This window comes from Ahaetulla prasina, chromosome 7 (genome assembly GCF_028640845.1).
Source record: "Ahaetulla prasina isolate Xishuangbanna chromosome 7, ASM2864084v1, whole genome shotgun sequence".
NCBI classification, from domain to species: domain Eukaryota; kingdom Metazoa; phylum Chordata; class Lepidosauria; order Squamata; family Colubridae; genus Ahaetulla; species Ahaetulla prasina.
In genome coordinates, this window is record NC_080545.1 from 75,838,461 (window position 1) to 75,864,557 (window position 26,097).

General features: G+C 40.7%; 1 protein-coding gene across 7 annotated transcripts in view; it reads right to left on the reverse strand.

The window, feature by feature from the left end:
- Positions 1-17,173: 17,173 nt before the first annotated feature.
- DRAM1 (DNA damage regulated autophagy modulator 1) overlaps positions 17,174-26,097 on the reverse strand; it is a 28,258-nt gene continuing 19,334 nt past the window's right edge. The window contains exons 4-8 of one of the 7 annotated variants that reach the window (XR_009156083.1): positions 24,710-24,887; positions 22,974-23,032; positions 21,973-22,089; positions 19,657-19,749; positions 17,458-17,496 (exon numbers count right to left, since the gene is read on the reverse strand). Coding sequence is in view for 4 of the 7 variants with exons in the window: in XM_058190856.1 (XP_058046839.1) it covers positions 17,452-17,496; positions 19,657-19,749; positions 22,974-23,032; positions 24,710-24,887 (375 nt within the window). In the remaining 3 variants the exon portion in view is untranslated. Of the gene's footprint in view, positions 17,497-19,656; positions 19,750-21,972; positions 22,090-22,958; positions 23,033-24,709; positions 24,888-26,097 lie in introns of all 7 variants that reach the window. The other 6 variants (XR_009156085.1, XM_058190856.1, XR_009156084.1 and 3 more) reach the window with 6 other exon arrangements.

A 26,097-nucleotide genomic window follows, 5' to 3' on the forward strand; every position in this document is an offset into this window, starting at 1 on the left:
CTTGATGTGGTGAAAAAGTGTCCCTCTGAAAATGTGGTAAATTGAATCTTTACTGTCTGAATACCTTAAATTCAAACTTTGTTCCTCTCTCATATATGCCTTCTTATGCACCGATATAACAAATAAAAATGAATCAACCTTAGAGGACTGTGGATTCAGCCACTGGCTAATTTTCTGGTAAATTGCAGGTAGAAAACAATCTCTTGCTGATTCAGGTGATATCACACACATGTTAGAGAACTGCTGTGAGAAAACATCTCCCACTCCAGATTATTTTCACTCCTGTTCTCCAACATACTTTCTCAGGTTGAGAAGCGCTGTATTAGAGGTTTGCTTTCTCGACTGTCCTTTTTCTCCAGCAATTCCCTTGTATGACTTCTTATGCAGTTGACTGGGTTTTATTCAGGGGCGAAATCCAGCAAGTTGTGACAGGTTCTGGAGAGCCAGTAGCAGAAATTTTGAGCAGTTCGGAGAACCGGCAAATACCACCTCTGGCTGGCCCCAGAGTGGAGAGGGAATGGAGATTTTGTAATATCCTTCCCCCAGGAGTGGGGAAGGAATGGGGATTTTGCAGGATCCTTCCCCTGGAGTGGGGTGGGAATGGAGATTTTGCAGGATCCTTCCCCTGCCATGCCCACCAAACCATGCCCACAGAACCGGTAGTAAAAAAAATGGATTTCATCACTGGTTTTATTATTCCCACACCAGACTGGGTGGATTAATCCTGTGTGTCACTGGGTCAGCCTGGAGCTAAACTTAACCTTGCTGGAGTTGGCTGGGTCAATTAACTGCTTTTTCATATTCTCACACAAAACCCTAACCCAATATTGGCCCAATTAAGCCTGCTGTTGCCAATATTACTGGGCTTCCCCACAACTGAAAATCTTGCCGATCTCTTAGGACTGAGATGAAGCAGTTGGGTCTGAGGAGTTGGTAAAAATATATGTTGGTAGAAGCTATGCTGTATATATTAAGCCATGGTTAAGATAGGGATGTCCGACCAGCAGCACAAGGGCTAATACAGTACTCGGTTCAATTTCCAACCAAACTGCAGGAGAAAGATTCAGCTACTATAGATAAATTTCCTTTTTGCCATCAGGTGTTATCTATAATGCCTTCCTGAACAAATTACACCAAGGAATATGGCCATCAACACAAACAAGTTAATCACCCCAGCTTTTGGGTTTTATAAAACTTTTTTTATAGAGCAGAAACTGAACAGCTAAGTCTCAAGCTTTGGAAGAATCTCATTTAGTTAGCCTAAACCCTTTTGTTCAAAAAGCTACATACATAATAAAGGTCAGTAAAGAAAGTTCACCTACCAATTTAGTATGATTGGACAAGAGCTCAGGTTTTTTTTCATATGTATTGGTATGTCAGATCCTTTGGGTTTTCAGACAATATTGCTCAGAAAAAAATCATTGAAACAGGAAGAGTTGCCGAAGCAATTGACTGTCTTTTCAATCTTCTCACCACTGCCAACCATTAATTTCAGGAATGTTGGAAATAAATTTTCCAATGAAGTAATAGAAATTATTTGAAGACTCTGAACCAAATTTAGAACAATCTCAGGGAAAGGCTGGAATGTATTACTATTTGTTCCAGTTTATGAAGTAACAGCGACAATAACAGCAGTCAACAAAATTAAAAGTTTGATGCAATGGCAGGAATGCTAATTCCTGTTTTAATGCCAAAACTAATTTTTCAGTTTTTGATTGAATTTTAATTTTTGAGCCGTCTAAATATATCACACTGAGTTTTTCACTTCACAATTTGCCTTCCCATGACCTTATGTAATATCCTACATTTAAGAAGCCTATTTAATGGAAGACATCTTGACGTTTTTGCCAATTTCCAACTACATTAAGTACTCATAGGGGATTTAAGATATTTAACTATGGATAAAAGCAATCTACTTTTTAAGATAAAGAAATATTCTGATTGAATTTGTCTTTTAAGATGGGGTCATATATTATGGGTTATATGTCCCCAAATACATATCTAAATGGTCAAATACATATCTAAATGGTTGTCCCAGTGGACAACCATTTAGATATGAGCCAGCAGTGTGCAGCAGCTACCAAAAAAGCCAACACAGTTCTGGGCTGCATAAACAGAAGGATAAAATCAAGATCACGTGAACTGTTAATACCACTTAATAATGCCTTGGTAAGGCCACACTTGGAATATTGCATTCAGTTTCGGTCGCCATGATGTAAAAAAGATGTTGAGATGTACAGAGAAGAGGAACAAAGATGATTAGGGGACAGGAGGCTAAAACATATGAAGAACCGTTGCAGGAACTGGGTATGTCTATTTTAATGAAAAAAGGACCAGGGGAGACATGATAGCAGTGTTCCAATATCTCAGGGGCTGCCACAAAGAAGAGGGAGTCAAACTATTCTCCAAAGCAGCTGAGGGCAGGACAGGAAGCAATGGGTGGAAACTAATCAAGGAGAGAAGCAACTTAGAACTAAGGAGAATTTTCCTGTCAGAACAATTAATCAGTGGAACAACTTGCCTCCAGAAGTTGTAAATGCTCCAACACTGGAAGGTTTTAAGAAAAGATTGGTCTGAAGTGGTGTAGGGTATCCTGCCTAAGCAGGAGGTTGGACTAGAAGACCTCCAAGGTCCCTTCCAACTCTGTTATTCTGGTCTATTCTACTCTAAAACAGGTTTGAGGGTATCTTGATTTCTTTAAAAAAAAAAAAACACCTGCATGACAGGAAATCTGTCAAGCAATTCAAGATTAAAAAGACCACGAAATGGAGCTTCACAAATGTTGGCCACCAAAGCAAAATTGGCTGTGTAGCAAGATGGTCCAAAACACACACTCATCTGAGTGTGCAATATGTGTTTGCTTTGCTAGGAGAAGCTCTGTGAACCAAATATTATGTAACACAGAATGACGACAGTACAGAGGAAAAAGAGGTGATTTGCCAACACTGTGCCCCAGTAGCAAAGCATGGAAATATTAAAGAAAAGCTTGCATATCCTCAAGAGAATTAACCCTTCCTTGTTGAGGAATGGCCTTGGTTTTGTGTTGTTATTTGCTCTGGGAAGTTCTCTCTCAATCCGCCTTGTTTTAAAATAATTCTATTTCAAGAACTGCATTCGATTAATAAAAAAAACCATCTCAGGTTAACTTCAGAAACACAAGCGAAATCTTATCTCTCTTTGGATCGGTGGAGTCATTCTGAAGCCTTGTGTTTAAATACTTTAGGCCTTGGAAGCGGCCAGTCCATTTCTTTTGTGCCTTCAGGGTAGAAGAGTGGGCGTGGAGTGCAATAACCCATCTTCCAGAACAGAAAAAGCCCACATGAGACCACTCCAAATGATTACAGCTTGTCCTTTTATTATTTTCTTTTTCAGGATTTCAGAAACATAAGAAAATACCAGAGTTTTCCATCCGGGCCAAGTTGAAACTTTTAATGTGTTTGCTTCGCAGCTGGATGGGTGGAGGGTGGGGGGGCGGAATATTACTTTGGCCCTCTCTGATTAGGCTCCTGATCAAAGCAACAGACATTCAGATGAAAAATCCATGTGAGAATTTCAGGGGCCAGGTGGTGAGTGTGCTTGACTACATTCACGAAAGCTTGTGGTTTTGGATCAAAAGGCCTAAGTAAACATCACATGTAAATGCTCCAGTAGTCCCACTCCTCCCTCCCTCCCTCCCCTGTCCCCCCATCTCTCCCCCCCCCCCACTTTCTCTCTCTCTCTCCTTTAAAAAATATACAGCAGGAGTGAGACCTCCAGGGAAGGTTCTATGAGAGGGAAAGTGTGCATTTTGTATGTGTGTTTCATTCTCTGCTGTCTCCAAATTCCCTCGAAGCCACCTTGGAGATTCTCTGGGATTCTACTCAAGCACTGGTAATGTTGTAGATTTGTCTAGGTTTTTTTCTTGGTAACACTATTGAAGTGATTTGCCCTTGCTTTGCTGCTACCTGGGACCATTTTTGCCAACTGACCCATCTAGCAGTAGTATTTCCTGATGAGTTCCTATCCCAACCCCAACCAAATCCAAGCCTGCTTAGCCAAGGGTCAGTTAAGTTTTACCATGAAGGAGGGCTTTGCCAAATTAGGTTGTGTGAAAATAACCACAAAAGTGTTCTGAATCCTTTAAAGCACTGTTTGTCAACCATAGCAACTTCAGCAGGAGGGGTTGCTGGGGGTTCGCAGGGGTTCGGGAGAATCTCTAGCTAAGATTTTGTGCAGTTCAGAGAACCCCCAAATCCCACTTCTGGCTGGCCACGACCACCCTGCCCCATCCAGGAGTCCCCACGCGGCCCATTTTGGATGCAGGTAAGTGCAGGGCACGCACGGAGGCTTGGGGAGGGCGAACCAGAAGTTTGGGAAGCTTTTTCGCCATCCCAGAGGCTCGAGGACAGCCTCCGGACCTCGGGGAGGCCAAGCCCACCCCACTGTGGTGCAGGAGGCCGACTAGGCCACACCCACAATGGCCATGGCCACCCAGCAATCGGGCAGAGAACCCCTTGCTAAAATTTTTGAAGCCCATCCCTGAACTTCCATACATGTGGACTTCAACTCTCAGGATTCCCCAGCCAGAAATGCTGGCTGGGGAATTCTGGGAGTTGAAATCCACATATATTTAAGTTGCTATGGTTGACAAACAGTGCTTTAAAGAGTGATGCGTATCCTTCTTCCCCCTCTCAAGTTTTCATTATAATCATAATGAAGAAATAAATAAAAATATATGGTTGCAGGATATGCTTAACCGCCATTAATACCACTTCACAGTTCACATAAAATATAACTATCACACAGGCTGAATTCCAAAAAGATTGCAAGCTAAAATCTAATTGCCTAATTTGCAATTTAGTGTGTCAGGCTGGTTTCTAGCATCATATGATGCTGCTCCTGCTATTGACATGTCCTTCTGTTCCCTTACTGATACAGGGGATTATGATTCTCAGTGCCAAAAGGGTTTCAAAACAAAGTAGTGGCGTTTAACAACCTACTTTGATCCCATGATTGCCCTTGAGATCAAGGTGAGGGCCAATCTTAACCCAGCATGATCATCACTACATCACACTGTTTGCCCAGATAAAGCTGATGAATTTCATACCAATAATTAAGAAAGATAAGAATCTTGAGGAATGGCAGAAGGGAATTAACAAATTCATATGGGAAGGTAAAAAAGCTAGGGTTAAAATGAAAATAATTCAAGATTCTCGGGAAAGGGGAGGTTTAAAAATGCCTAATTTTAAATTATATTATGAAGCAGCTGCTCTCTCTGCAATAAGTGATTGGTTTAACTTAACAGAGGACAGAATTTTGAATATAGAAGGTTATGATTTGCTATATGGATGGCATGCATATTTAATTTATGACAAAAAAGTGGATAAGGCCTTTAAAAATCATGTGCTAAGAAATGCCCTTCTGCGGGTTTGGAAAAAATACTCTTATAAACTAAATTATAGGGTTCCTATATGGGCAAGTCCTAGACATACAATAGAAAATAGAACATAGAACAGAATCAGGAAATGATTACATATAAAGATCTTTTGTATACTGAAAGAGGTAATTTGCAGTTAAAATCTCTGCAAGTATTAAGAGAGGAAGGGAAAAATTATACTTGGTTTCAATATGAGCAACTACGTGCTAGATGGAAGGGAGATCAGAAAATTGGTATAGAGCAGAACGAGGGAAATTTGGTAAAGCAAATTAGAAATCAGTCTCAGGAGCATATAAAGAGATTGTATAATGTGTTACTTGAAATAGATTCTGAAAGGGACTTGGTAAAGGATTGTATGATAAAGTGGGCACAAAATTTTCAGGAGCCAATATTATTGGAAACTTGGGGAAAAATTTGGGTTAGAAATGTTAAATTCACGCAGGCACAGAATCTGAGGGAAAATTTTTATAAAATGTTTTATAGATGGCATCTAGATCCTAAAAAATTATCGTGTATGTATCCAGATATGCAAGCAAAATGTTGGAGATGTAATTGTGATGACGCTACATATTTTCACATTTGGTGGACTTGTAAGGACATAAAGGCCTTTTGGATAAAAATTTGGTGGATTTTACAAAATGTTTTGAAAAGAAGATAAAGTTCCTGCCGCAATTTTTCTTGTTGGGAATTATTACGGATTGTACAGTAATTGAGACTAAATTGATTTTAAACCTAATAACAGCAGCAAGATTACTAATAGGACAATACTGGAAGAAAAAAGAAGTACCTACAATAGAAGAATGGATATTGAAGGTTGCCAATTTGGCTGAGATGGCGAAGATATCAGCCTTTTTGAAAGACAATACGCAAGAAAGATACTTAAAGGAATGGAAAAAATGGATTGACTATATTCAACGAGATATCAGACTAAGAGTTATCAGACTGTTTTGAATGATTATGATGTATTATTCTTGATTGTTTTTGGGGGAAGTTAGGAATTGATGATTGTAGGGGTATAATTAAGTTGGGATGAAAATTTTTTAGCATATGTTTGTTTTATTTTTAACTATACCTTGTGCCCGTTCCGGGAAGTCGGGGGGGGGAGGGGGGTTGTGAAGGGAGGGGAGAGGAGGGGGGGAAAGGGGGAAAAATTTTGTAAAACTTTTTGAATAAAAAAAAAAGCTGATGAATTTCATGTGCAGGAGAACAAAACTTTAGAATGAAATACATTCTATAGTAGCGAATATGGATTTTTAAAAAAAAATTCTTAAAAGTGAAATAAAATACCCCTATTCCACAAGGATATGGCAAAGAAATTAGGTTTTGTTTGAACTGTGTTCTGTCATGTCAGTTTTCTTCTTAAAGTTTTTTTAAAAAATAGAAGCATTAAAAAAGGGGGGGAATCCATTTGATGCATCAAAACGAACACTCTGCATTTGTAGAGCTCACATTAGGAGAAAAATCAGATGAAAAATTGGTCATTAAACTTAGTCATTCCAGTCAAATGATATACATACGCAAATCTGAGTCTAATTCCTAAACCTCAGTAATTTTTCTCTTACATTTTGATTGAACAATTGTTTATCGTTGAAGAAATAATAGTGTCACAAGGGAAAGTAGTCTACATGGCTTATGTAGGGAGGTATCATGGTTGAGTTTATTTTTTTAAAAAATGGAGGCATTGGAGCCCATTAAATAAGGTGCCAATGGCTTTGTAGAAAGATTTAGATTGGTGTTTTTCAAATTTGCCAACTTTTAAGATGTGTGGTCTTCATCACCCAGAATTCCCTCGCCAGCTTGGGAAGTCTGACAAGTTTGAAAAACACTTATTTAGATAAAGATTCTTACTAAAGACTATGAAGAATAAATAGAATAGTAAAAGCCACCAAAGAGAAAGACAAATCTTTTCATTTGGAAAATAAAGACTAGAATTGAAAGTTTGGAACCCAAAGAATTGGTATATAACATGTTTTAATTAAAACAAAGTTAGATGAGGTATGTCTGAACCAGAGGTGGGATTCACTTACCTTTCCTAAAAGGTAATGGTAAAGGTTCCCCTCGCATATATGTGCTAGTTGTTCCCAACTCTAGGGGGCGGTGCTCATCTCAGTTTCAAAGCCGAAGAGCCAGTGTTGTCCAAAGACGTCTCTGTGGTCATGTGGCTGGCATGACTCAATGCCAAAGGCGCATAGAACACTGTTACCTTCTCACCAAAGGTGGTCCCTATTTTTCCACTTGCATTTTTTACGTGCTTTCGAACTGCTAGATTGGCAAAAGCTGGGACAAGTAACGGCAGCTCACCCCGTTACGCGGCACTAGGATTCAAACCGCTGAACTGCCGACCTTTCAATTAACAAGCTCAGCGTCTTAGGCGCTGAACCACTGCATCCCTTCCCTACTGGTTTGCAAATGTGAGTGTGCTTGCTTCACTCACATGTGCCACCTCTGCACATGCACACAGCCTTCTGTGCATGCACAGTAGTCGCGCATTATGTCCAGGCAGGTTTTGGAGCCTCCCACTGTCGCCGCTATTGGTTCATGCGATCTGGAGAGAACCGGCTGAATCCCACCCCTGGTCTGAACTGGATGTCAACACTTTTCAGGATTATAAATGAAAGCAAGCCACAATAAAGACCTAATACCTAGTGCTTGAGAAGGAGTACCGTATATACTCGAGTATAAGCCGACCCGAATATAAGCCGAGGTACCTAATTTTACCACAAAAAACTGGGAAAAACTATTGACTCGAGTATAAGCCTAGGGTGGGAAATGAGGCAGCTACTGGTCAATGTAAAAAATAAAGATAGAGCCAAGTAAAATAACATGAATATTTATTTGAATATTTATTTTTATACTTGATACTTAAATCTTGTTTGTTTGGATAATGCTTGCAGCTGCCTTCCAAAAGTAGGAAGAGGCTTCTATTAATTAAATACAGTTAATATACTCACCTGCTGTATTATAAATAGATTTCACCTTTTGTCATAGTAAAATAGAGTTTGGTGGCAACTTCTTCAGTAGTTTTTATTTTTATTTTTTATTTATTTATTTTGTCACAACATCATACAAAAAGATTATATAGTATATACACATATAAACATATATAGGAAGAGAAAAGAAAAACAATAGGACAGGAACGGTAGGCACATTTGTGCGCTTATGCACACCCCTTATGGTCCTCTTAGGAATGGGGTGAGGTCAATAGTAGAAAGTTTTTGGTTAAAGCTATTAGGATTATGGGAAGAGACCACAGAGTCAGGTAAAGTATTCCAAGCACTGATGATTCTGTTGCAGAAGTCATATTTTCTGCAATCTAGATTAAAGCGGTTTACATTAAGTTTAAATCTATTGGTTGCCCTTGTATTATTGCAATTAAAGCTGAAGTAGTCTTTGACAGGAAGGACATTACAATAGATGATTCTGTGAGTTAAACTTAGGTCTTGTCGAAGGCGACGGAGTTCCAAGTTTTCTAAGCCTAGGATTTCAAGTCTGGTGGGATAATGTATTTTGTTGTTTTCAGAGGAATGGAGAACTCTTCTTGTAAAATATTTCTGGACACGTTCAATTGTATTGATGTCAGAGATGTGGTGAGGGTTCCAAACAGGTGAGCTGTATTCTAGAATTGGTCTAGCAAATGTTTTATATGCTCTGGTTAGTAGTGTGGTGTTTTGGAAAAGAAGCTACAAAATTAGGTTTACAACTCTTAGAGCTTTTTTGCTATGTAGTTGCAGTGGGCTTTGGCACTTAGATCATTTGACATGAAAACTCCAAGGTCTTTAACGGGATGGGGTCGTCTGTAAGGTAATGTCCATCTAGTATGTACTTAGTTTTAGAGTTCTTTTTCCTATATGTAAGACTGAGCATTTGCTGGTTGAAATTTGAGCTGCCAATTTTAGACCAAGCGGTTAGATGGTCAAGGTCGTTTTGAATGATAGAAGTGTTGTCTGTGGTGTTAAATAGTTTGACATCGTCAGCAAAGAGAACACAATTACTTGAGATATGGTCACAAAGATCATTAATGTATAGAATAAAGAGTGTTGGTCCAAGGACGCTGCCTTGAGGAACTCCACTCTTGACAGGAACAGGATTTGATAAAGCATTGCCAATTTTGACCACTTGTTGTCTGTTAGACAGAAAAGCAGATATCCATTTGTGGAGGGGTCCTGAGATGCCATAGGATGTTAGTTTAAGGAGAAGTTTATCGTGTACTACTGAGTCAAAAGCTTTGCAGAAATCTATGTAGATTGCATCTATTGATTTGCCTTGATCTAGATTTGAAGTCCATATGTTTTTGCAGTGGAGAAGTTGTAAGTTACATTGTAAGTTGTAAGTTACAGTGGAGAAGTTGTAAGTGTATACTTTCAGATACAAACAAATGTCTCCCAATGCAATGTACTTTATGTCTTGTAAGTAATTTAGACTTTGTACCTACCTACCAGGCATAATTCCTACAAGATATAATAAAAATAGTCGGTTTGGTCTAAAGGGTACCATGCTAGAAAGCCAGAGACCATGAGTTCTGACCTTGGGCTAATCATACTCCTTCAGCCATATTCGCCTCAGAGTGTGGTGGTTGTAGTAAGGTGGGTTGGTAAAGGACTATGAGAAACAAACAGACAGGTATCTGTTTGTTTAAAATGTCTGCTGGATACGTTTGCCATCATGAGTTATTTGTATAAGTAATTCAGATGGCAAAGCACAGGCATATTTTTTAACTTCTATTATTTGAGCAAATCAATTAGATGGCTCTATAAGTTGAATGTTATCTAATGTAAATTCAGAAGAAAACTGATATTAGGCTATTCCAGTAGGGAATAGTAATATTCAGGTCTTCAACCATTCACTTGTATCTTTTTTTCTAATTGGATGGCTCCTACTATCATCAATCTTGGTATCTTTCTGGCTTGCCCTCAAGGGTTGGGAGTGGGGAGCATTATATATTGTAGAGTTCTCCTTCTGCATCATGGCCTTGCTCCCCTCGGACGCCGCCTTCTTGAAAGCCTCCTGACGTGGTGGTTGCCTCCGCCGCCGCTGCTACCGAGCATCTTCTTCCCGCCTGCCGCGAGGAAACCATTTAAAAGCCCAGCTTCTGAAGCACGGAGGGAGAAGAAAGAAAGCCCTGGCAGTGCAGTGAGAGGGTGGGGCGGGGGAGCCGCCAGCCTTCTCGGCCGACGCTCGGCATGTCGGGGAAACCTCCTCCTCAGCCGAGAAGGCTGGCGGCTCCCCGCCCGCGGACCCGAGCCAAGCCGGTCCCAGTCCAGCCGAACGGTGAAAGCGTCGGCCGAGAAGGCTGGCGGCCCCGCCCGCCCTCTCACTGCACCGCCAGGGCTTTCTTCTCCCTCCGTGCTTCAGAAGCTGGGCTTTTAAATGGTTTCCTCGCGGCACAGCCTGGCGGGAGTTACTGCGGACCCGAGCCAAGCGGTCCCAGTCCAGCCGAACGGTGAAAGCGGAGCGGCGCTTGGCATGTCGGGGAACCTCCTCCTCAGCCGAGAAGGCTGGCGGCTCCCCGCCCGCGGACCCGAGCCAAGCGGTCGCAGTCCAGCCGAACGGTGAAAGCGGAGCGGCGCTCGGCATGTCGCTTTCACCGTTCGGCTGGACTGGGACCGGCTTGGCTCGGGTCCGCGCGGCGAACTGCTCAGCCTTGGGCAAATCCCGCCGGACGATCTCGCCGCCTCTTTGGCGTCTCCTGTGCGGGGTTCCCGAAGTACATCGAGACGTAGACTCGAGTATAAGCCGAGGGGGCGCTTTTCAGCACAAAAAACGTGCTGAAAAACTCGGCTTATACTCAAGTATATACGGTATGTTTTTAATCTGGAACATAGATACGCTGTAGAAAATGACTTGTTCTTATTTGGTCAGAGTTGATTTAATATTCTGTGGGTTGGGGGGGGTGTCACGTGCATGCGTGCCCACACCCATAATTCTATGTGCCCTGCTCCCATGCATGCAACCCGCCATTCCCCCTCCACCCCCCGCCGCTCCTGGCACACAATGCCCTTGTACGCAATGCCCTGGTAGAGCTGATTTTCTCTCTCACCTGGTTCCAGAGCCCCTCCATGAGTCTGAGGAGGGAGAAAACAGCCTTCCCCACCCACCCAGAAGCTCTCCGGAGGCCAGAAATTCCCTGTTTCCCAACTTCCGGTTGGACAGGAAGTGACGTTTTTTGCTGTCCCCAGCCTCCAGGGATTCCTAGAGAGCTGAGCTCGCATGCCCATTGATATGGCTACCATAGGTTCGCCATCATGGGATTACACCATTTTTTTACAATCTTCATTGTCTTCCACTTCTGCTCTAATCCCAAATTAGGATACTGGCATTAAATCCCTCCCAGATGCATCTTCTCAGTGCATCTGAGAAGAAAGCTTGTTGATGTGGGATTCACATTGATGCTCATGTGATGACTCACCTGAAACTCAATAGGTAGGTAATAGATCAATTGCCATTTTGGTATTATGTGAAGATTTTTAATTGTTTCTCTTGCATGTTGACTCTTTCTTTAAAAAAAGATGTGATGGTACAGGTTCCCCTGAGAAAACTGTTTGGAAGTGTAGCATGTTGATTATTATTGTTATTTTAAACAAACACTTTGTGTTTACAACATGATGTGTATGCAGAGGCTGACTGGGGAATTCTGTGAGTTAAAAGTCCATGCAAATTTTAAGAGTTGCTGAAGTGGCTGAAGTTGAAGAGAAATTTGTTAGAGTAAATAGCCAAAACTTTATATCTAGGGCCAGGTGCTTCTAAGCAAAGTTTGGTGTGCTACTGAGAAAGCTGATTATATTTGGCCTGACTTTTTAAAGCCTGTCTTCATCATAGTATATTTCTATACAGAATTTTAATGTAGCTGGGGGATGCGCTTTCTATGTGGCCGTAGCTAAAGGCAGAGTGAATAACTGCTTCTTCACAAAAATTGGTGCTTTTTTTTACAGCAGAGATTTAGGCTAGAGAAATAGGACCCTAATTCCATTTGAAGGCAACATTAATTTGTGTAGATTCAAGTTAGCAGTTACTTTTCCCAAGTCATCCAGGAAAATGTCTTGTGGGTGGCTTTTTGATAAAAATTCAAATTGCCCGCACATGTATTTTTTTCCCCAGAACATTCCTGAGAATCTTTCTTATTCAAGCATTATGACTGCAGTCCTTTAGTGCCACCTACTGTGCAGCAGAGAGAACATTAAACATTTAACACCCGGAATCTCTACATGAATGGATGGTAATAGACAGACAGATAGATAAGAGATCAGAGATGATATAGATCAGGGGTCTCCAACCTTGGCAACTTTAAGCCTGGTGGACTTCAGCTTTGCTGGCTGGGGAATTCTGGGAGTTGAAGTCCACCAGGCTTAAAGTTGCCAAGGTTGGAGACCCCTGATATAGATGGTAGGTAGGGGTGAGAAGGGAATTTGTGTCTGTCTTGTGTGTGTGCGTGCGTGTGTATTACTGGTGCATTGCTTTTTCAAACAAAGCTTTTAGTTTTGTAAAACTTCAATTTCCACATATTTTATTTTAATTAATTATATTGCATGATAAAATGGTGTGTGTCTCCTATAGTCAGCAATGTAAAACCATATGGTAGGTGGCTTTTAAATTTCTGGTCAAAAGAAAATGACATTTCATTCAAACTCCATTCATTTCTATGTAAGAGAAATCAGGAAGCAATTATTCTTTCCTAGGTGCATATAGCAGGACGGCACAGTGGCTTAGTGTAAGATGCTGGGCTTGTTGGCTAGAAAGCTGGCAACCCAGGTTTGGGACTCAAGCGCCACACGACAGGGGGAGCTCCCATCCTCCACCCAACTCCTGCCAACCTAGCAGTTTGATAGAATGCAACTGCAGGTAGATATAGATAACACTTTGGTGGGAAGATTAACAGTGCTCTGGGACGTAATGCTGGGCACATGAGCGCAGAAATGTCTTTGACCAGCGCTGAGACTGAGATGAGCACTGCCCCTTACAGTCAGCAATGACTAGAAGAGTAAAATCCATAAGGACTCTTGTGCCTTACATGCACTCTTCTTGTCAGCGGTGGGATTCAAATAATGTAACAACCGGTACTCTGCCCTAATGACCAGCTGGGAGGGCGTGGCCATGTTGGGCTGGCCAGGTGGTATGACAGGCAGCACTCATCCTCCTGCATCCCCCTAGGAGCAAAAACGGCCCATGGCCCCGTTTTGGGTCTAGGAAGCCTCCCTGAAGCCTCCTGGGAGCAAAAATGGGCCACAGTGGGGTGCACTGCACCCCCTCCTCCCGCACACTGTTTTGGGCCTGTTTTGAGACCTCCCTGCACGTGGGAACTCCTGGAAGGGGCAGGGTGGTGCCAGCCAGCAATTTAACTACCAGTTCGCCTGAACTGGCCGAATCCCACCACTGTTTCTTGAGGATTAAGAACCATACACATGAATGACCTATTTCACATTACCTTAATGTGCAAGAGAAGAACGTACCTTTTTCTCTAATACAGAGAGAGCATTCTTGGATAGAAAAACATTCAAATTTGCCTCTGGAAATATCGTATCAGGATTACAGTGCAAACTCACAAATTCAATTCAGAATTCTGAGTATTGAATAATATGAGCTGGCTAATAAGGATAGCAGCAGTGATCTACAAAGCAGAGGGATGCCAGACAGACATTCTCCTTTCAACAGATTTCTTTAAACATGCATGCAACCTTTATTAGATGCTTCTGTTGTGTCTGCGCCCCCCGAGCTGGCCCTCCTGCCAGAAAGTGACTTGGAGCCAGGCCTGCTGCCAGAAAGTGACTTGGAAAGTGAGGGGGAAGGGCCGTCAGGACTTACCTCGGGAGCACCGGCTTCCCTGGCTCAGCTCCAGGAGCCAGAAGCAGGCCAGGTGGAAGAGATAACGAGGCCTCCATCCCCTGACTCTTCCCCAGCCCATGCCTTCAGACCCAGCTGACGGCAATCAGGCTTGGTTGGACCCTAGGTTTCGTAGGCAGGAGAGGAGGGAACAACAGAAGCAGGGGTGGGGCAGGCCTAGGAAGTGCTGAGTCATGGAGCCACACCCCACAAGATATAAAAGGCAGCAAGAGCTGCTGTGTCTCTTTGTAACAGGCAAATCCACTGATTGACTAAGAGCTGAAGTTTGTTCCTGGGTGACTCACCAGCGTCGTGGAAGATAACGGAGGCTCTTGGCAGACGCTGGCTATTCTGCTGCCAGAGCTGATAGTGCCGGCTAATTAAGCCATCATTTGGACGGAGGCGAAAGAGGACAGAACAGCTTCCCATGTGAAAAATACAACTGTATTAACATGATTGCCAAAATAAAAATAATCTCTTGTACAGACAGTAAATTGATAGACTCGCCCCCTCACTGCCTATTTTTCTTCACAGCTAAACCAACCTGATGGCTTAGATTGTTGGGCTTTATTGGGGAACATCTCCTATGCTAAGAGTATATAAATGATCTGCTTTTTTTTACCATGGCAGAAAGAGGGTTAAGCACAATATTCTGCCAGAATTAACTTCTAAGATCAGAGATCAAACAGCTCCAGCAAAATGTTTTTTGACCTTGGTGACTTTAGGGTCTATGGACTTCAACTCCTAGAAATCTCTACTATAAGCACTAGATCATACAGTATTGAGTAAAATTTTATTTTTGACGTCGATGTTATTAGAAAGATATAACAGATAATTCATACAGCCTCATAAACTGGGATCTAGACGTCTCTTCTGGAATGCAGCCCTTGATGTTCTGTAGAACCCTAGTCTTCAGCTGATGGGACACTTGAGTTTAAGAAAAGCTGGAATACTGCTTCTTGAACAAAATACTGGTATTTGCTTGGTCATTTGGTTACTTTTAATAAAAGATGTAGTTATACCTTGGGCTATGAATTTTCTACAATGCTATTTACAATATTTTTGTTTCTAGGCACAGGTCTCTATAATGGCCTTAACAGAACTAAATAACACAAAATTCCTATTCTTGAAGATTTTTTCCTTTGCCTATTAACTGTACAGTAATTATATCACTGTATTTCTATAGTGATATAATTTACAATTTCTACAATCTATAGTACGCTATTATCCTCTCAGCTTTATGTCTGTTAGCAACATATAACGTTTTTGCACCATTTTTCCCCATCAAAATAAAATGTGATTTTTGCATATAAAAATATTGCTCAAAATCACTTATCGAGAATAGATTTTCTGTATCAGATACTAATTTTCCTTTTCTATTTATAAAAATCCCTAAGAAATACAGTTAATAACACTCATGCTAAACAAAATCGATCTACCTTGTAGAAAAACTCTGCAAACTGTCTTTTTGCCCTTACCTGGGCATAATTTCGGTGGGCATTATACATAAATAAATATTTATAGATTCCAACTGTTTTTCTGTTGAAGCCTGCTTAAACCCTACTGATTTCATAATAGTGTGCCCCTATTTTTAATAATAATAATAATAATAATAATAATAATAATAATAATAATAATAATAATAATAATAATAATAATAATAATATCACAGTTGGAAGGGACCTTGGGGGTCTTCTAGTCCAACCCCCTGCCTAGGCAGGAAACCCTACATCATTTCAGACAAATGGCTATCCAACATTTTCTTTAAAATTTCCATTTTTACATTTACATTTACAACTTCTGCAGGCAAGTTGTTCCACTGATTAATTGTTCTGTCAGGAAATTTCTCCTTAGTTCTAGGTTGCTTCTCTCCTTGATTAGTTTCCACCCATTGCTTCTTGCTGTACCCTCAGGTGCTTTGGAGAATAGTTTGACTTCCTCTTCTTTGTGGCAACCCCTGAGATATTGGAACACTGCTATCCTGTCTCCCCTAGTCCTTCTTTTCATTAAAATAGGCATACCGAGTTCCTGCAACCGTTCTTCATATGTTTTAGCCTCCAGTCCCCTAATCATCTTCGTTGCTCTTCTCTGCACTCTTTCTAGTCTCAACATCCTTTTTACATCGTGGCGACCAAATGTAAAATGTTTTGGTCTGTGATGTAGCCATTTTGGTATGTAATATATGAACCAATCTTGGCCCTCTGAAGATGTGAGGAGACTGTAACTTCATGACATTTTGACATATGTTTCCAAGCACATTCACCTAAAACCGTGATGGCAAACCTATGGCATGCGTGCCAGAGGTGGCACGCAGAGCTGCTCTGCCAGCTGCTCTTCTGATTCCAGCGTGCCAGCTGGTCTTCGCGTGCCCCAGAGCACTGGAAACCCAAAGACCAGCTGGCTTGAGCGCATTCGTGTGCTGGCCACCTGGTCTTCAGATTTCTGGGGCTCCAGTGTACGCAAAGACCAGCTGGCCAGCATGAATGGATGTGTCAGAAACCCAAAGACCAGGTGGCTGGCATGCACATGCACACCAGCCAGCTGGTCTTTGAGTTTCTGGCATTCTGGCAAGCGCATGCATTCTGGTTTGGGCATTCTGTGCCGAAAAGGTTCACCATCACTGACCTCTAAACAAGGGTTCCCAACCAGGGGTGCTTACAGGACGATATTCCGGGGGTGCTAAAACTTGGGTTTAGAAGTTTCAAAATTATAGTGTATATGCATAACTATATGCATATAATTATTTACTTTTGTAAAGGGTGCGAGAATATTTCAGAAGTATTCTAGGGGTGTGGGGTAGAGAAAAGGCTGGGGACCCCTGCCCTAAAAGAAAGGCCCATTGAATTCAATTGGAATCTTCCACGTAATTGGTAGCTGGAATTGCAGCTTGAGTTTCTTTATTCTATATCTTTATTAAGCAAATGAATAAAAAGGAAAGAGATATTACAGTAGATAAACATTTATTCCTTAGTGATTACATATTTCAGAGGTCCTCTATTTTAAAAAAACCCTAAAAATGTATTTATAATACAAAAGATTATTAGTAGATTGGTTACATAGGAAAGTTAATAGCCTAAAATTAAAAAGACGTGTTTTTTTTTCTTGACAATGATTATACAATTTGCAGGAGTGATGCATCAGGTTCATGCCAGGTCAATCTTGGCCATTGCAACTGTTTATAACACCTTCCCCCAAATCCAGCTAACTATAACAAAAAGTGGTCAGAGGTTTCCATGAATTTCTGTTGATATCTGTATGGTAACTCCCTAGAAGAAAAGATTACAAGAAAAGGCAAAAATCAGCAAATCATTACAAAGCACACATTTAAATGTAAACAGAAGATACCAAGTATGGAATTATGGAAGATGCATTTACTGCCTCAAAGAGCTGCAACTAAAATCTGAAATAAATTGTTAAAACAATTTGCTAATATTTTAAATTCCTTAACTGTGTGTTCCAATGCAAAGGGCTAAATACAGCTACTCTCCATTAAGGTACCACAATTGGGATCAGCAACTCCACCACTCAGCAAAGCAGTCTCTGAGCGGGAAATCATATGATCGTGATTGTGCTTTCATTTTTATGTATAATTCTAGGCAGACAGCATACCTAATACTCCTTCCTCCTTCTATTTCCCCCAAAATAACAACCCTGTGAGGTGGGTTGGGTTAAGAGAATGTAACTGGTTCAAAGTCACCCAGTTGGCTTTCATGCTAAAGTGGAACTAGAACTCATAGTCTCCTGGTTTCTAGCCTGATGCCTTAATCATCAGCCTTCTATCCTTCTGAGGTCAGTAAAATGAGGACCCAGATTATTGGGGTCAATATGCTGACTCTGTAAACATCTTAAAGAGGGCTGTAAAGCACTGTGAAGTGGTATAGAAGTCTAAGTGCTATTGCTATTAGATGAAACTGGCTCTAATTTGCCTCAAAAACCACTATCTGGCTCACCCAGCATTGAAATACTTAACAAGAAGGGAATTAATGTTTGTATTTACATTTATCTGAGAGGAAGGGATTACAAGCAAGTAAGCAGGCATACATACAATGGGGCATACATATTGAAAGCAAGGCACTGATGCTGGCAGCCATGAGCATGCTACACAAACTGCCCCATTGTGTGCCTGCTTACTCTCTTTTAATCCCTTTCTTTCCAAACTCTCTGCTCTGCAAGGGGAATAGGACATAAAACAATATGTCAGGCACAAGACATATTGTTTTATGTCTTGTGACTGAGGGACAGGACCACAGTAACTTTGAATGGTTGCTGAATGAGGCAGTCGGTAAGTGAGGACTACATGTAATACACCCCAGTCCCACTAATATACATTTCTGTATATTATTAATGAGATCTAAATATGGGTGTTAACTTTTCAGAAACATTTCTTCTAGACTAGATTAGATTAGCTTTATCGATTAGCCTATAGGCCATATAAAAGTACAAACAGGTTCAAACAGGTATTACCAATAAAATCCTATACAAATAGGGTAAATAGGGTAGAGTAGGGTAAAATACAGTAGTTACAGGATAAAATACAATAATTTAACGCATAAATGTATCAAATAGAATAAAATGACATAAAATTATATTTCTGTACTAACACTATTAATGAGATCTAAATATGTCTGTTAACTTTTCAGAAATATTTATTCTAAAAAATGTGGCATGAAAGATGACTTAACTAGATCACTTCAAGATCTAACAGCTACATACACACAGCTTGTTAGTTTGGTTAGCTTTAGCTTCATTTTATTTTTCAGGCTTTATTACTTGAACCAAATTAAGCTAAATGAATTAGGTGAACTCAGCCATTGTTTCTTTCCCCCCTTCTTTCTATTCTGCAATAATCCCTGGCCAAAAATCACTTTGAAAATTTCTGAAACATTAGGGCTTTACCCGTTCTCCCAACTTTCAAAATCTCTAAAAAAACCTCATGTTCTAGTAAGTCCACATATTCTTTGCAGATGAGTGGCTAGTACATTAGCCACTGGGCTTCAGCTCAGACAAGTACTTAGAGATGCAATTTCCAACTATCAGTCTCTCTATAAAGAGGCTACACCAGGGGTCTGCAACCTATGGGCCGTGAGGGATTTGCAAGCAGGTTTGCTTGGTTACAAATCAGGAGTGAAATTCAGCCAGTTCTATCCGGCTCAGGCGAACCGGTAGTGGCAGGTGCGGGAGGCTCCGCCCACCCGTGCGGGCATCATGTTGATGCTTTTTTGCGATGATTTTAAGCCTTTGCGCATGCGCAGAAGGCTTTGCGCATGCATGGATGCTGCTGCGTGCAAGCAAAGCGAGCGTGCATGCGGCGTGCACACATTTGCAAACCAGTAGGGAAGGTAAGTGAATTTCACCCCTGTTGCAAATCCCTTACTACATGAATTACGTCAGTGAATTTTGCCATTCTGATAGTCGGGCATGCTTACCTGAAAGTCTCTGATATATGTTAAGAAGAAGAACACAAAGCTGAAGGCTACTGTCCATTCGCAGACTGCACTTACAAAATGGTACACATAATCCTAATGGAAGGAATATATACATAATAACCCATTAAATAGAGCCATTACACTGTTTGCAATGGTAAATAAAAGGTGAGTCAAGTACAGAGATAGCAAATAACTATGTATCAGATGGACAGTGTGGTAGAAAAGTACTTATTGATTTAGAATTGCATCCAATTAGTGTCCCTTCACAGGCAGGAGGTTCTCTGATTCAGCAGAAGCCTCATCAGTGGAAAAAGAATGTAATTGTCAGTAATTGCCCTCTTCCTGCATTCTCCATGTTGTTCTAGAAGATTGTCCCCCAATCTTAAAGAGATTTGGGAAGAGGAGAAAACTTTGAAGCTTGCCTCTTCCTCTATTTTACTGACAGAAGCCCCTGTTACATCAAGCACTGCTGTAATCAAATGAAGACAATTTAATTGGTTTACTGAATTTACTTAGCACTTATATATTTTCTACGTGGCTTATCTTTGATGAAAACCTAATATTAAAATATGAAAACACTTTATATATGGATCATTTTCCATTACTAAGCTTCTACAAGGTATAACAACTCCATACAAGGTATGACAAATATTGGCACCCTGGTGGCCCAGTGGTTAGAATGCAACATTGCAGGCTAACTATGCCCACAGTCTGGAATTCAATTATGAACGACTCAAGGTTGACTCAGCATTCCATCCTTCCGAGGTCAGCAAAATTAGGACCCGGATTGTCAGGGGACAATATGCTGACTCCATAAACCTCTCAAGAGAGTGCTGTAAAACACTATGGAGCGGTATATAAGTGCTATTGCTAGTACTATTTTCTTGAAAATCATTGCTCTCAGCCATTTTGAGTTATTATTATTTGAATTATTTCATTATATGTTTTTTAAGAAACCTGAAATGCAAGTTTTTGACTTCATGACAATGTTTTCTATGGCAAGATTTTTAAGATTGGGGAAAAAAACAAGCCTGGAAAATTGTGGTATTTTCCCAGAAACTAGGGAAGCACCTTCTTTGGATCATTTGCTAGGATGAAATAAATAGCGATGGATTGGTCAAACAGGCAGAGGGCCCCAATAAAGGGCTCCAGTTGAAGTGTTTTATGGGGATTTATAAGCTGATATAAGGTTTGCTTTGTACACTATAATAGAAGAAGGAAAAGAAGATTTTTGCATGGATTTTTAAGAATGTTCTGTAAACAACAATGAGCATTGTTAAAATGGGCATATTGATTAGATTTTATGTCCCAGGAACAAAAGTGTTTCTCACAAGAAAGAAAAATGTTGACACACACATACACCCATATATATATATATATCCCAATCAGTTCAAACCCCCAGTAGCAGTTAAAAGGAAGAAACAGCTGCGATCACACATTGCTCCCAGAAGCACGAAGCTGAAGCCTGAAGATGACGAATGAGACTTCGTCGAAACGTTGCCAAGACATTTCCAAATTTACACGGGAGAAAACCCGAACAACCAAAGACCTACATATATATATATATATATATATATATATATATATATATATATATATATATATATATATATATACACACACACACCCAATGCCCAAATATAATGAGACGGTAATGTATTTGTCCTGTATTCTGATGCTTATTCATGTACATGACAGCATGCATTTCATTCTGAGCTGACATATTATTTCATTCATTTATTACATAGATTTATTATTAATATTTTATTTTTATGCCTTTAAGGCATTTGTTGACTCTTGGAGATTGCCTGGACAAGTTCCTGCAGTTTTCTTGTTGGCAAGGCTTAGAAAGTGGTTTGCCACTGCCTGCTTCCTAGGCTGAGAGAGTGTGACTGGCCCAGGGTCACAAAGTTGGCTTTGTGCCTAAGGTGGAATTAGAACTCACAGTCTCCCACTTCCTGGCCTGATGCCTTTAACCACTGCACCCTATAAGTTTTTAAGTGACACTGATTCTGGGCAACTAAAAGATGAATAGGACAACCACAATTACTATTAAAACTAAATTAAAAGAACATTAATATTAACAATATTACTATTAGTTGCTGAGATATTATACAGCTGTAACAGAATATTTCACTTTTCACCAATGAGAGAAAATTCTAGGAAGAATAATCCCAAATCATCTGCCAGATTAGATTAGATTATTTTAAGGATGCATGTATGCGTGTATATGGATATATCTTCAGAGCAAAAAGGCAATAATTCTTTTAAAAAGAGAGAGATAATTTCTATCAATATAGGTTGCATGAGGCATACCTGGTCAGAGCTCAGATTTGCGAGTAGTTCGGGCAAAGTATCCTTTTGTTCTGAATATTAGACTGACAACCTTCCATTCCTGGCCTTTGGGTGAGAGGCAAATAGCCATGGATTATTCTGAAAGGAGAATTTACACAAACCTCAATTCTCCAAGGGCAAGTCTTTCATAGGAGACATTTGCTTTGTTTGAACTTTTACCAAAAAAAAAGTTAATTTCACAGTTCTCAAATCTATATGTGAACCAGAATGCACTTGCACATTGAAAACTGCACTTTTCAGAATTTAACAACGTAGGTCTTGGTTTAAAAAACAAAAGCTACAATATTTAAAATGTTGTCTACCAAAGAAAAATGTGTACAAAAAAGGATAATGCCTCATCTATATCTTAATATAGATGAAATATCTAGATTTTTATGTGGTTGAATGGAACAAAACAAATTTTCAGCCAAGAAAAAAAGCTGAACAAGAGTCAAGACTCAATAGTTTTATTCATCTACAAATGTATTTTTGATTTACGCATTTATTGAAGCTAAGCATAGAGTCATCATTTAATACCCCTAATGATTTCTTATTTTCCATAATATTTCTAAAGGAGGCCTTACTTCCTAAAATGATTTTAGTGTCCCAAACTTCTCTATATCTTTTAGTCTCTAGCTACAACTCTTAATTTTCTCATAATAAAATCCATGAGATAGGCGTAATTTATTAGCAAATCTAAGACTCCGACCAAATATATCTCAGGTGACCTATATTTACAGAAAGTTAAAGATCACTGAGTGAAGAATCAAAAAGCTCTGAGTTTAAAAACCTACACGTATTTATCTAGGCAAACCTTAACATTTAAAACATGTCACAACCTAATATATAGTATTAACAACATGCAAAAACAGCAGCTCTGGTTAGTTGTTTCCTTAAGTATTTAGTTAAAAAAACCCTACTACATAAAGTTAAATTGCACTGAATGGGTAGAAATATTAATTTTTTACCTAGTATATGTTTACCTTTTCACCTGGATTCCAATCTATTTTTGTAATGGATATTAATGAAGCACATGCAATCACTGAGAAAAAGGAGTTAAGAAGAAACAAAAATTTAAAAATAAACGTATAAAATTACAGTTTCCTTTTACCAATATACAGTACATAACATATGCTATAATGAAAGGAATATATCATTAATCAAACAGGGGAATAGAAATAGTAATAATGGCACAGGTACATGAAGGCAGAATTGATGTCTGATAATAACAAGAATTATAAACTCCTGATTTGTGACTGTACACAATAGCCATTGTGCATGGATGGGCATGTTAGCAAGCCCACTCAAATAGGAAGAAACAATGAATGTAAAGTTTCCTTAGATTCTGAAATCTCTTGGTTTGGGTATACATTCCTAATTTCAGTTTCGAGAATGAGTATTTTAATTTTTAAGTTAAAGTTCACCGTTATCTTTTTGGTTTTTGCAGAAAAGCCAGGCCAATGCAAAGCTCAGACTCTGATCTCATGGCAACCTTGTGCTATTCTCCTAGCAAGGAGTACTTCTCTGTATAGGAGGCTGTTCTTGGTTTTTTTTATAAAGAGGCTCCCTAGTGGAGCTTTCTGGGGGGGGGGAAAGCAGTCCCCCACCCCTCATGGATAAGTACTACTTGCTAGGAGAATAGCACAAGGGCTGACAAGCCTCTGCAAGAAATCTAAGTTGGGTCTCGCATTGCATTGCATTGGCCAGGCATCTCTGCAAAAAATAAGAAGTTACGTTGGTACTGCTGGGCCCTGGAGCTGGGTGAGGAGCAGGTCCATGGGTAGCTGGATGGGAGGCAGGCCTTGGCTTACAGGCTGTAAATGTCCTCTGTGTGCCAGCTTTAAGCTCCCTTGCCGGGCTGAATTGCCGGCTTGGGAGCAGGCTGAGGCCTGGGGAACTCCCAGGGACAGGAAGCAGAGCACTGGGTGCCTCTGGGGTGGCAGAGGCCCAGGCAGGCAGGCAGGCCTGGGCCTGCACTAGGCCTCCGGGGGCCTCCCCCACTCCTGAGGCACCCAGTCTGCCATTTAATCACCCCCATGTACATTTAACAATTGCACTGGAGATGTATGGGACATGGTTCACTTAATACCATTGCAACATGTGACCATAATGGGGAGGCTCCATGACAGTCGTATCTCAAGGACTGTCTGTATATCATGAAAATGGTTTCAACATAGCTGGTACATGAGTGGTGAAATCCAATTTTTTTTACTACCAGTTCTGTGGGCATAGCTTGGTGGGCATGGTGTGGCTATGTGGGCATGGCAGGAGAAGGATACTGCAAAATCTCCATTCCCTCCCCACTCTAGGGAAAGAATACTACAAAATCCCCATTCCCTCCCCACTCCTGGAGGAAGGATGTTGCAAAATCTCCATTCCCACCCCCTCTGGGGCCAGCCTGAGGTTGCTGGGTCTCCAAACTACTCAAAATGTCCTCTACCAGTTCTCCAGAACCTGTCAGAACCTGCTGGATTTCAACCCTGTGGTACATGCTATACATCTGGGTAGCTTCTTACCAGTATGTCTAGTGCATCTCTCCCAATGTCTCACTGTTTTATAAGCATAGCTTATATGTCAGACTTGCATGTTATGAACTGTACAATTTTGTCCCTTTCAGGAAATACTGTAAAACGGAATATAGAAATAATAAGCTGATTTAAAACTGTGGTGCTTGCATTGTTAACAACTTTGACACATTAATATCCTGTAAAAAGGATACTGGGAATGACAGCTACCCAAGTCATTACAGAGAGAAATAATCTTGTGTGACATACACACGGGGTGCTCCATTGTGGTCGTGATTTGTAAGAGATAATTGTTTGAAGAAAAACGTAGAGAGCACCAGAGACAAAAGCCAAAAGAGCGCCCCCATCATGGACAGCAGGAACTGCTAACTCCTGAAAAAACAATTGACAAGCATTGTATATTATTAGAGTTGCAATCAATGTACAGAAAAGGCTATAATCAGGGAGAAAATAAGTGTAGCCAAACTAGCAATATTAGAAAGGTCTTTTGGTTACTATAAACAACCTAATATACAGTAGTCCTTGACTTACAACAACAATTACAACCAATATTTCTGTAAGCTGTTGTGGTGGTAAATTGAGATGGACCCTATTTTATGACAATTTTATAGAGGCTGTTCAGTGAATCATGCAGTGGTTAAGTGAATACCAAGGTCATTAGGCAAATCCAGATTCCCTGGGCATTTTATGCTAGAAATCAGCAAAAAAGGGTCACTAATCACAATTCATAAAATATGACACAGCTATCAGTCATAAATACGAGCCAGTTTTCAAGCATTCCAATTGCAAAGATGTGATTGTGAGGGTAGAGCGACAGTTGTAAATACAGATCATAAGCCATGGTAGTTACAACCAGTCTGCAAGGGTCTGTTGCAGAGCTTTGCTGTCATGTGATCAAAATTCAGGTATTTGGCAACCCGTTTGCATTTACAAGCACATGGTGAGCTTCAACTTCCCCCTGTCTCTCCCTTTTGGCTGCTCTGCTTTCTGTCGCCCCTGCCTTCTCTTGCTGACCTGCCGTATCTTCCTCCTCCTGCTGTCAGGCATGCCAGGTCAAGGCAGCTGCTGGCTCTTCAGAGCCAATGTGGAGGCCGCATGAAGGACATCTGCTGCTTTGGCTAGGCACTCCTCAGCAGCAGTGGACAATGATGTTGGTCAGCTGGGGACGGCAGGCGTAGGCAGTGACGACAAAGTATAGGGTAGCTGAAAGGGCAAAAATGGGTGGAGATAGGGGGATGGGGGGACAGGGGGATGGGGGAACTGAAGAAGGGGCAAGTACGGTAGGGCAGTGGAGCCTCATCTGCTGAAGGGAGCTCCCGGAGCCCAGGTAGGAAGGAGGCTGTGAGATGGAGCTGGCAGTTTACACAAAGCAGGAGAAGTGTGAGACCTTTCTCTAATGACAGTGCAGATCTTGTATATAAACAACCACAACCGGGACTTCCAGAACAATTGTTGGTATGCACTGAAGTCATGTGGTACTTCACCTAACAACTGCTGAACTTATGAATGGATACCAATTAGGGTTGACTAACTGTATGGTAATTTATGAAGAGGACAGATTTTTCTAATACATACCACTGAC